The sequence below is a fragment of the Rhinopithecus bieti genome, unplaced genomic scaffold (genome assembly GCF_001698545.2).
Source record: "Rhinopithecus bieti isolate Rb0 unplaced genomic scaffold, ASM169854v2 scaffold_4698, whole genome shotgun sequence".
Classification (NCBI taxonomy): Eukaryota; Metazoa; Chordata; class Mammalia; order Primates; family Cercopithecidae; genus Rhinopithecus; species Rhinopithecus bieti.
In genome coordinates, this window is record NW_016804634.1 from 800,404 (window position 1) to 812,497 (window position 12,094).

Genomic DNA, 12,094 nt, shown 5'->3' on the forward strand with positions numbered 1-12,094 from the left:
TTTAAAAGGGTCTGGTGAAATAATTCACAACAGTTTCCGGAAGTTGGATTACCACTCCTTTTTTTTTTTTTTTTTTTTACTTTTACAATGAAATGATATTTTACACTTTTAAAAGGCTGTTTTCTACAACAGGTTTTATTTAATTTTTTTTATATAAAAGAAAGCTTTCCAGCCTTGGGGGCAATAGAAAACATTTCACTATAAATTTCTTACTCACTAAATGCAGTGGGGAAATGTAGGGAAAAATTTGTGGTATGTTTGAAACTATTTTCTCAGGTGAAAGTGGCTAAAGTGTGATGAGGAACTGCTTATGTGTATCAGGCAACTCACTTCTCTCAGAGGAAATAAATAAGCAAATCTTTTGGGGCAGATGCCTATTTTCATGGCTTAGAAATATGAACATTTCAGGAAAATGTTTTTCACCAAGATGCTGGGTGTACTCTTTAGAGGATTAATGAATACATTAATCAGTTCAAAAGCTAGAGGCCTCTGTTAAACCCTAAGTAAGACCTTGCAATGACACAAAGCAAGGACCTTGAGGTGTCTGCAGTTTCTCCTTAGTTTTGGCAAAGAATACTATTCTCATGTGGCTAATCTGGTCTTGCATGGGCTAGCCTTCAGTCATAGACAAGGGAAAACTAAATCATCCTTCTGATAGCCTATATACATCATCTAATGTTATTGGTAGATTATTTTTTCTTATTTTTGCAATTCTACAACTACATGTCACAGCTATAATGATAGACAATTCTCTAATTTTGCTTTATTCTCTCTGTAGACATTTCCCAAGGCTGTTCAGATTCAAGATCATGTACAGCCTTGCTCACCTTGTTTTGCCCTGCATTTTGGCTCACGTAGTCTACACTGGCTCTAAATGAGGAAAAAAAAAAAAAAAAAAAAAGAAGGCAGGACAAGTTTCAAAGTGTATCCTCATGGTCACATTTACACTAGATGGACCTGTACCCATGTCCTAAGGTATTTTTTTTTTTGTTCTCTTCTTATCCACGCAGTTGCTTTGGATGTTTGCAAAGCCACTAGACAGTTTGGACAATTCAGGGACAAAACTCAACACCTCCCCAAAGTGTCTACTGAATTTCTGTTTTTCCTGAAGGACTTTGAGTTCTGAGCTCCAAAACATTCCTAGGAAACTCCCGCTTGTTTTTCTCATTGGAGATATTTGGGTGAAAAGGCAAACCTATCCTGATGCCTAGAAATGAAGTTGGTAAAGTATGTAATTTGGGGATCTTCAGTCACTTGTTGATCAAGATATTATTAATTTTTCTGAAATGAGGATTTAATAAGAAAAAAATCATGATTGTGAAAAAGGTCCTGATGTCTTCTTGAGAAAAAAGTACTTTTGTGTGACTTTTGCCCAAACACCCTGTCCTCAGACCCCTAGCTGCCTGTCTCCTCTCTCAACTCACATTTTCCCACCTTACACACCCAAGACTTGAAAAGCCCAAACCGCAGAGGCTTATGATAAGATAAATTGACACAAAGCAGACTGAACCATTGTGTCTACTGCAATGCCAGTCTTAACAAGTCATAGAGGTGACATTAAGGCAATTGGTTTCTTCAGCTTTTTTCCTCTCCAAAATAAACTCAATTCTTTCTAACTTTTCTTGTGTCTTTAAAAACTAATTTACATTTTTGCCTCAGTGCCTGGGTGCCCTGGGCTCTGGAACTATCAGAGAATCAACTTCTTAGAGAGTTGATCTCAGAAAACAAAGTGACATCGGGGCTCTCCGTTATCCTTCGGACTGCCTGAAGGAGGTGCACACTGCTATAGAGTTTAGGGTCCCTGAGGGTGCCACCATTTCTGCTAGGGACCGAAAATATTCACCTGATTCAATGAGGAGCTAGGGGAATGTTTCTGAAAGACAGAATCCCAAGATAAGTAATAGTAATAGCAACTAGCACTAGCAAGTACATTCTAAATGTTTAAAGGATTATCTTATTTAACACTCAAAACAAACTTGCAAAGGAGGTACATTTTAATTTCATTTTACAAATGAAGGAACTAAAGCACAGAGAGGTTTCATCATTTATCCAGGGGCACAGGGCCAGTAGGTGGACAAGTGGGCAGACTGCGTCCTCTTATCCAAGATCTTTTCACCAGGCCAGCACAGTTTCTACCTGGTGCTCTAATGAGGAATAGCGAAGAAGAGAGCAGGATGAGGTGGAGGGATCATTAGATGACTAAAGCACACCCAAGCTTCTCTGAGCATTGTCAGTTCAGGGTGGGAGGTGGGTAACTTCCCCAGAGAGCAAGTGAGATAATTCTAGGGTGAGGCTAGCCAAGGGCACTTGGGGACCAGTAAATTCAACCCTCTGTCAAAGGTTACACTATTCAACTCTGCCAAACAATAATGACTGAAAGGAAATCTCAGCTCTCCTAGTGGCTGGGGCACTGAGGTGTCTAAGAGCACTGTCTCTTTCCTCTTCTACTGCCTCACAGTTGGAACTTGAAAGTTTCGAAGACAGGCCTTTCTCCAAAACCCTTTCAAGGAATGTCAAGGACAGCGGAGCCTCCTGGGCACCCTGTCTTTTCTCTGCATTCTAGGGAATGATTCGGACCTCAATTCCTGAGTGCCCTCTCATGCAAGGCTTTCCTGGGAGAAATGGGAAGGTGTGGGTAGAAAGGCTGGGATCCTCTCTGGAGCCATGGGCAGGAACAGCTGTGAAGACTCCAGGCAGCAGGATTGAGCAGAGAGCTCCGAGCCCCAGAAAAGCCTTGACTGGAAGTCCCGAGTTCATTCCTAATCCCCACTTGCTTCTTACCACAATGCTCAGTCGGTTAAAGGGCTTTAATGAGTGCTCTTTCTCAAAAAGGCCGGGTTGAGGAGAGGCCCCTCTAATCCGTCCCTGAGACGGAGGAAGGGGGCCCTTCCGCGAAAGGAACGGGAGGGGGAGCTAACTCCAGTGTTAACGCCCAGGGACCTCCTTTCTCAGGGATCCCATTGACTGGGACACGTCTTGGTTTCCCCTCGTGGCCGCCTTTATCACACCCGTGCGTCTCTCTCGCGCCTTTGCGCGCTGGGGTCCTTTCTCCCAGTGTTTTACCCAGGACTGCAGCCTTTGCCCTACGAATTGAGACTACAAGGTGTTCTCTAAGGAGACCCAGCATTCCCACCCTAGGAGTCATTGTCTTCCCACTCCATCCAGCCGCTTGCCCCAACCAAGCCCACGGGAACCAACTTCTCAGGAGTTAAAAAAGTGTCAGGCGAAAGCCTCCTGAGCGGTAGGTGCAGGGGCAACAAGGTATGCGGGTATCTAGAGGTCCAGTGGCCACGCAGTGGAGGAAGGAAAATGGCTCTGGTGATTCATTTGAAATAAGTTTCCCAGTGGCTGGGCCAGGTAACAGTGTGCGTGTATCAGATGCTGAAACTCACCAGATATCTCAATCGCGGCCCAGGGAAGTGTCATGTGGGCTGTAGCCCCCCAGTCTTCAGGCATAGAGACCTTTGCAGGTATCTGAAGAGAGCCTTGAGGTCTGAGCAACCACTTCTCCCAGATGGGGCAGGGTCTAGCTAGGAAGATCTCTGCGGGCAACTGTGCCTGAGACACTCCACCAGCGCTTAGTCAGGTCTTAAAGCCGAACTGTCCTGTCTTTTTCTTTCCTTGTTTTCATTCCCACCAGCTATTGGCCTTTTCTCTGGGAATTCAGACGTGGTTTATTAGATGTTGCTCTGAGCTGGAAATGCAGAAAGGTAGCCTTTCCTGGCAGACACTGAGAGCATCTTTTCAACTTTTTCCATTCTATAATGTATTAATAAATTGGTTGATGATGTCAGTGTCATTAGGGTGAAATTGGGATGAGAGAAGTTTTGTCACAATGGCTTCTTTAGGGGGTCCCTCCATTTTGCTGTCCTGAGACTAAGCCCCCAGAGATATTTGTGTGAAGCAGTGAAGAAAGACTGAGGAGAGAATTGGAGGCTTCTGGAGGGCCTCAAATCTCTCCCAAGATGAAGAAACAATAACAGGACACCAGGATTCAAAAGAGGAAGGGAAACATCACATAATTTATTTCCAAAGAAAATAGCCAAATGGAGTGCCATGTACACAAAGGCCTTTGGAGGGAAAAGGAATCACAGATTTAATATCATTTATATTTACATATTTACAAGATCAAGCCATGGCTTTCAACTTTGTTGTTCATTCAACAATCACTTTCAGTCAAACAACTTTTTATCTTCAAGTTAGTTCATAATTTAACTGACACTAAAGAGACAGATGATAAATCACAGACAGTGTGGGTAGAGAGGGTACAAATAGTCTAAGGTTTCAGCCAGGCTTTTGTGTATATGTGAATTATGATTACAAAATGTTTGCCTGTCTGTATAATTCACATTCATTGCGATTATTACATTTTCTCATAAATTAGCAATATAAACAAACATATGGAGACCTCCAGTTAACAAATAAAATCAATATCAGAAACAACATTTTGCAGCAACTATAGTAACAGCATGGGTTACAGCTTGGAAAAACTTTACAAGTCATTTATTCAGCACACACAGTGTAGGGGGACCAGCACATCCTTATTTATTTAAACCACTTTTAAAACCACAACAGGAGTTTTGGGGAAACCTGAACTGGGTGAAAGTTTCTTTCCTGGGCACAATATAAAATGAACAACTGCACATGTGAATGAGGGGAAGGATGGGCATTTGCATGCATTTTTGATCACTATATTGTAGACCAAACCTTCTAAGCTTCAATTGCCAAGATTCTGAAGGAAACAGGAAATTAATAAAACATCTCTCTCCTTCAGCTATTCTCCTTCTTATTAATGGCAGAAAGGGCTTGTTGATTGCTGCTAGTGAGAAGAAATACACAATGGGTCTATTTTTAGCAGAAGTGGCTTTGAAGGAGCAGGAGATATTAACAATTGCTTGGCTGCAGTCTTAAGTTCCAAGGATCCTGGGCAAGAATATAGCAGCCTGAGGGGTACCAAAGGAAACCCATCCAGGTGAACCAACTTGGGCTGATTGAGTGCAAGTCAGAGCAGAAGGAAGCAGACACACAATTATGGACTTAGGGTATGTATTCTACTTGGACCCTCTCTGCATACTTTTCCTCATGTCCCAAAGCTTGTCCCGAGGGTCCCCCAACTTCTGCATACTTCACCAGGCCAAGCCCTGACCCTGATGTCTAGCATTGCTTTTGCTTATCCCTTAGCAAGACTTAGTCTGAAAGTTATGTATTGGTGGAGTGTGTGGATATTTTTTTTTAAAGAAATTTGATTTTTATCTCTTTAGAAACGGTTTGAAACAAACGGGGCAGAGGGAGTTTGACAGAGAGGAGAACAAATCGCTGACAAAGAACCTTTTACGTTTCATCAGCGTTGTTAGGACGACAAGCAAGAATGTCTCAGATAATAACTCCCACTTCAAAGATTTCTCAGCTCAATAGAAAGCGGACCATCCTTTTTATTTAACCACAAGGACTGGCACTAAAGAAGACTCCACTGTTTGATTTTTTTTTCACTGTGTTTATTTTTCCCCTATTCACTGGGGTACTTGGATAAAATAAACAACAAGACAATTAAGGGAACATGGCCTTCTAACTTTCCTGCCATCTTCCCCATATCCCCTTGGCCTTGGGCTCTTGAGTTTGCATCTAGGACAAGTCCAGGCCTAACGGTACCACACACCCTGCCTTAGAAAGAAACAAGTTTGAGGGGCTGCAAGAGACTTATGGGATGGAGAGGAAGAAGAGTGGTAAGGAAAGCCAGAGTGGAAATGTCCCAAGGACACAGTCTGAACTCCTCAGACTCCCCCAGGGTGGCTCCCTTCCCCACAAGTCCCCATTAAACTTAAGCCTCCATCCTACTCAAGAGTCAGAAAGGCGATTTGCACAAAACTGAGCTTGGAATGCTCATTTGTTAAGCTTCGGAGGCTGCTTTAAAATCTTTCACTCCTGATCTTGGAGCCTCTTTGGTGGACAGTCAAGATGCACAGTCCTTGTGCTCCTCCCTTTCCTGAAAGTGTCCCCTGCTCCAAAGCCTCCCATATCAGGGTGCAGAGTGAATCCCTAAACGCGGGCAAGTCGGGTTCTAGGAAGGAAGTATATACTGGAGAGCGCAGTGACAGTATTAAATGGCGTGAAAGCAAAGGTCAGCGCAAATGTATCTTAATAGAGTGTCTGCAGTGAAGTGTGCCGCCTTTGAAGAGGCCGCTCCCCGCGCGTATTTCCATGGCGAGCCAAACGCGGCATGCTGATGCACCGTCAAACTCACACTTTCAACCCCAAAACCCGACTCTTTGAACAACCCAAGCTTGATTAGACCTTTCTCCTTTTCTTTCCCCTCTTACAAACCATTTCCTCGCCTTTAGAAACTCGCCATCAAACCCAAATGCGCCCTCTGATCACCGCAGAAAGCAGAAACAAAGAGGGCTGAGCGGCGATTCAAGCGGCTCTTTTCTTCCTTCACATTATTATCCATTTTTATTATGATCGGGTACAAGTGCCCATTCGCGTGGGTTTTGTTTACCGGAAATTAAATGAAAATGATTTAGTCCGCGTCAAACAAAAATATATACTTGTATACACAAGAAAAAAGGTCTGTTAGACGTAAATATTATGTCCTTAATGAAAAGCCTGGACGGGCTCCAGGCTTGGCCTTTCAGGATTTCAGTGCGACTTGCCCATTGCCATAGAAATCCTAACTTACCATGAAGATGCACCGTGGCGAAGAAACACTGCTTTGTGCACGGGCCCTTTGATGTAGCAGGCGCAAGATGCGGGGCGCTCAGCTGCGCGGAGCGAGATTACCTTGCGAGCAACGCGATGGACATCTGTAACAAGCAAATGAAAAATTAAAGGCGATTAGTGGCCGACCAAACATTTTTGTTTTATTTCATTATTTTAGATTAGGATAGAAGGCAAAATGGGGGGGAGGGGCTTAGAAACAGAAGAGAAAGGAAAGAGTCCTACTTCAGGAAGGGGGACTTTTTAAACATAGGCAGAAGCAGTAAGTTCCGCAAATGCCCTCTGTACCTTAGTGGTGGGGTTGGTGTTTGACTATGGGAAAGAGTTGTTTGTTGCCGACTGCTCGCGCTGAGTCAGGCAGCCTCTGGGCCCTATTGTATTAGGGGGAGGCAGGAATTTCAGTCCCCCTTTCTCAAGGACGGATTCACTAAGGGTGTATTTGGAAGATGGCATTTTTTATTTGGAGTCATGAAAATAGTTCCACTCCAGTTAGGATGTTATTTCATCTGATGAAAGTTGTGGGGACTGCGAGCAGGAGTGCTAATTGTCTAATGGTGTCTGAAGAGGAGAGAGCAGAAGAAAATTCATTAGTGACAGGGCCAGGACTTGTTTGTTGGGCTCAGATTTTAAAATTGAGCTCCTTTGTGGGGCCCTCCCCAAAGAGAAAACCCACCTCCCTCCCCAGCACACACATACTGATTTTCAAATTCTTAGGGAACTGGAATGAATCTGCCATAGCTTTATTATTTTATTTTATTTTACTTCTTCAAATCGTAGCTAGGATTTGGGGGCAGCCCTATTCTCCCTGCGGGGGGGGTGGGGGGGGAAACAGGACCTGATTTTTTTTCCCTTTGGCAACAATTGCAAAGGTCTTTCTCCCTCCCTCCTTCAACATCTGGTTCTTTTTTTCTGGAGACTTCATACGCAGCATATCAAATACACATTCAATCTAGACTCACTGGTTGTTTGCCTTTACAATATTTATTACTGTTGATCATTTCTCTAGTCTCTTCTACACCTTTTTAAAAATAAAACCAACATTGTGCAATTATTGACAAAGACCGTCAGCGAATTGACGCGATTCACCCAGACACGGCCGCCTAGGTCAGGTCCCTCCACTTTAGAGGCCGCGACTCAGTGACGTCATCAGCTCGCTCTACACCCGGAGCCCAAGAACCTACAAGACTTCACAGGCAACGCCTCTACAGGGGATGGGGTGGGAAAAGGACCCGGGGAGGCCTCACAGCATTGAATCCTGAAGCCTCTCTGGTGTTCCTTTGTCTGTATTTCTTGTTGTTTGAATTGACTCGCCACCCCACGTATACAATGTATATCGAGTCTGTGGATGACAGGCAGATATTTATCTGTGTGCCCAGGCCACTACATAGGGGTGGCAGCGTGTAACCACCACCCACCCATCCCCTGCTGAAAAGAGATGAATCTTCCTTATCTCCTTTATAGAGGAGGTCGGAAAAATTAAGACTTGTGTACACTTTGTTTCAAAGGATACCTAGGGACGGGGAAACCATAGGAAGGCAAAGAGGAAAGAAACTGGAGTCAAGAAAACGGCTCTGGAATTCCCTTTGCCTCCTTCCATCTATCTGAACTTCTGAGGTTGGAATTAACGTGGGGAGGGAAGTGTTAGAGTGGGGTGGGAGAGGCCCAGTTCTCCAGAAAATATTTCCCATCCTGCGAAGCATGCGGGAAATTTGTGGCTTTACTTTTGTCGTCTGAAGTGGCCAGGATTGCACCTAAATTCTCCAATTTTTTTTCCATCTCCCTGTCTCTTTTCACCCCTAACACTGGTTTTATGATACTCAATCATGAAGGCGCGTGTGGGGGTGATGGTGCTGAGTGTGACTATAGAATAAATAGGGGGACCATATTTATCTTTTAAAATAATGGACATTATATTAGCGTATTCAGTGAGCTCTAGCAACTATTACAGGTGGCCGGCCGGCCTTCCTTCCTTCCGCCCTCTCCCTCTTCATGCCTCAGAACCGTGGCCTACTCTGCATCCGGTGTGTGCGGAAGTAGCAACCACAGAGGCAGCCCTAATACCGGGGGCAGCGGCGGCAGCAGCAGGGCCAGGTGGTAGCTCTTGGCTGAGGATCGCGGCGGGGATAGCCGCGGTGGAGCACAAGCCCTGACACACGTACCATTCGCTCAAGTCGGCGCTACGCGCCGCCACCGCCGCCGAGGAGGCCACCTGGGACTCGTGGCCGCAGTCTGACGAGGGCGACACGAGGGCAGACGGTGTAGCCGAATCGTAGCCAGAGCTGGGCGGCGGCGAGCGCCCGTGCACCTTCATGTGCTTACGCAGCGAGCTAGGGTGCGTGTAGCACTTGTCGCAGCCCCGCACCTTGCACGTGTATGGCTTGTCGCTAGTGTGCACGTGCGAATGCTTCTTGCGGTCGCTGCTGTTGGCGAAGCGCCGCTCACAGCCCTCGAACTCGCATCTGAAGGGCTTCTCGCCTGGCGGAGGCAACGCAGAGACATTAGTGCTCGCCACCCTCCCCCTCCCCCCAATTCGTCTCTCATTTTCTGGAAAAGAACTGCAAAAGATTTTCAGAAATCTCTTTCCAGGTGCTCAGGTCGAGCACCCCATTCTCTCGTGCAGAGAGCGCCCCCGGTGCACTCTCCTGAGCGCCTGCATCCCTTCCGCCTTCCTGGTCTGGGCTCAAGGGGAGGGTAGGGAGGAGGAGCGACAGGGACTCCATCTTAGTCGAGTTTTCATCCTCGAAAATCCTATTCTACTCTGATTATTTCCTCCAAATTTTCTCCACTTGGAACCAGAAGCACCTCTGTTTGGAAATACATTAACGGAGGAGCTCACAATATAGTTAACGGGGAAGCTCACATCTGCTCGATTTAAAGTTGCCGTTTCAGCCAAACGTCTCTGCCCCTACCCTGCCCAGCCGTTCATCGCCCACCGCCCCCACTCACATCCTGGCCCAAATTGTTTACTAAAGTAGGTTTTGCGCAAACGCCAAAGCGATGAGATAATTTAAGGATGCGCAGCCGATGCACATGGTGTGTGCATAAAGTGGATTCGTGCTGCAGGGAAAGGTATTCTGAGCAATGATTCACTTCAGAGGAGATTTTTACTGGATGTGGAGCCCCCTCCCTCTCCACTTCTACCCCCCGAGGGCAAACATTTAGCAGCATTCTTCAAATCTTGCCTAAACCGTCCGGGATCCCTCCAGATACGCTCGCCAGCAATAATATTTTATTACGCTGCTCCAGAGGCCTCCTGGAGACCTTGCTGTGGGCAGCTGGCCCTCCCAGTCCGAACTGACGTGCGATGTCGACCAGTCTCCCCAGACCACCCCCACCTGGCTGTCGTGTCTCTCGGGCCTAAGTAAGACGAGGGGTTGGCGCAGTAGGGTCCACACAGGCCGAGTGGGATCCGAGGTCTCTACCGCAACCACGCCCTTGAGCGCTGAGGCTTCGGGAAGAGAACAGCTGCAGCTCTTAGGGCAGGCCCGGCTCTGCAGACTGGAGGGCGACCGGGAGGCTGGGATAGGCCTGGGAGGGGCTGAGATCGGTGGCTGCGATGCCCTGTAGAGCCGAGGGAAGGCGCGAGTGCACGTTAGAGTGATAATATTGGCCGGACTGAGCCCCAGTCGGGGAGCTCACGGCCACCTGAACTCGCTGACGTGTGGGAGAGGAAAGGATCCCGAGAATCCAGAAGCCTAGATTCCTGCCGGACCTGCAAGTGCTGCGGAAATGGGGGAAGAAGGTTCCTGGGCGCTTTAAACAAATGGCTGCCTCCCAGCGCTATGAGTTAAGGGACCGGCTACCTAGCATCTAGCTGAGGAGGAAGACGCACAGTTGGAGAACTGCTGCCTTTGTAGCTGCTTCTCCCGCCGCATCCAGGAAAGACAGGCGCTTTCCTGGGGCTGGTTAAAACAAACAAAGCCCCAGTTTCCGAGCCCTGTCGAGGCTCGGACAGAGAGGTTTGCGCACAACCCGCACTTCTGCGCAATCAGCGCCTCCTGAGCCCGGGTCTCTGGCACCACCCGGTCGCTGGATTCCCACCCTACAGGAGCACAGCTAGTACACTGAACCCTCTGGAAGGTGTTGGCACCTGCCATTTAGCAGAACACAGGCACCATTTTATAAAACAGTGAGAGAAAGGTGCGGAATAAATCAGTATTCCTATTTGCCCCTCGTTTTATCTCCTCTGATTCCTGCCAGCATTTGCAAACCCAAAACTTTCTTCCTTCTCTTTCAAAAAAAAAAAAAAAAACTTAAAAAAAAAAAAACAAAACAAAACAAACAAACAAAAAAAAAAACGTACAATTCAAGGCCTGCAAGAGAAACCAAGGCTAGTTTAAGAAAACAGAGGTGAAATGGAATTTGAAGTTGGTGCCCCTCCCCAACAACCCCTCCCCGCCCCCGCGCCACAAAAATCCCGCCAAACGCTTATCCGATCTGGTGAGCGCCTCGCTGGACATTCACGTAAAACAAAAACAATTATTTCGCTCCAGACGAGGAGCAGAGGAGACAACAGCAGTGCAATGAGTGATACTGGCAGCCGGGAAGTTCGCAGGCCCCTAGGAGGCCAGGTGAGGCTGCGCCCCAGCTTGCTCCGGAGCTGCAGGAGGCGCCCTGGTCTCCGCGCTTGACATCACCCCCGCCCCCCGCCAACTCCTGGCCTCCAGTCCTTCCCCCTCCCTCCAGCTCCCTGCACTGCGCCCTGGGTGGGTGGGTGAATGTGAAGAGGCAGCGTTGGGCTAGGCCCCTGCAGCCCACCCGGAGCGTCCTAGGCCTGGGGCTGAGCTGTGAGACACCCAGATTGTCATCCCAGAGGCTCTGCAGCCCGGAAAGGCCTCCTCTCCAACCCTGCGCCGGGTCCACCGGACAAAGTTCGGAAGCTCGGGGCAGCTGGGCCAGCGCCATTTTCTCGCACTTGTGGCTGGATCTGGTTGTCCCGGCGACTGCGCCCCGGCGCGGTCTCTTCTCCTCTACCTCGGATCCCCAGCGCTGACTCGCCCTCAGACGCCGGGGAAGGTGTGACGAGCTCCCGGCCCCGGCCGAGGGGTCCCAGGAGAGAAGCTGGGTGGCGGTGGCCAGGCAGACCGCGGTAGCTGGCCCTCGCCTCCCTCCTCGAGGCACCATTGTTCCGGGATCGCTGTGACCGCCGCAAAGTGAATCCTTTCGGTGCAGACAGTCGCCTTCAAAGCCAGGCCCCGGATTCAGGTCAGGGAGAACCTCAACTCCTGAGAAATTTGCTCCTGTTTGCCACTTCCGCGACTCGAGGAAATGAAACGCCATTAATATTTGAAAAGGCAATTATTTTCCTGTTGAATCGAGAACTGTCTTCATGAATTATTTGTACTGAGGTCTATTGCCATTTGAGAAACATTCTCTCTCT

General features: G+C 47.7%; 1 protein-coding gene across 8 annotated transcripts in view; it reads right to left on the reverse strand.

Moving 5' to 3' along the window:
* Positions 1-3,997: 3,997 nt before the first annotated feature.
* The window catches only part of ZIC4 (Zic family zinc finger 4), a 20,938-nt gene continuing 12,841 nt past the window's right edge, over positions 3,998-12,094 (reverse strand). For 7 of the 8 annotated variants that reach the window (XM_017869415.1, XM_017869410.1, XM_017869412.1 and 4 more), the window contains 2 exons: positions 8,874-9,189; positions 3,998-6,800 (listed from right to left, as the gene is read on the reverse strand). In XM_017869415.1, the coding sequence (XP_017724904.1) occupies position 6,800; positions 8,874-9,189 (317 nt within the window). In that variant the 3' untranslated portion in view covers positions 3,998-6,799. The remainder of the gene's footprint in view (positions 6,801-8,873; positions 9,190-12,094) is intronic. The other variant, XM_017869409.1, reaches the window with a different exon arrangement.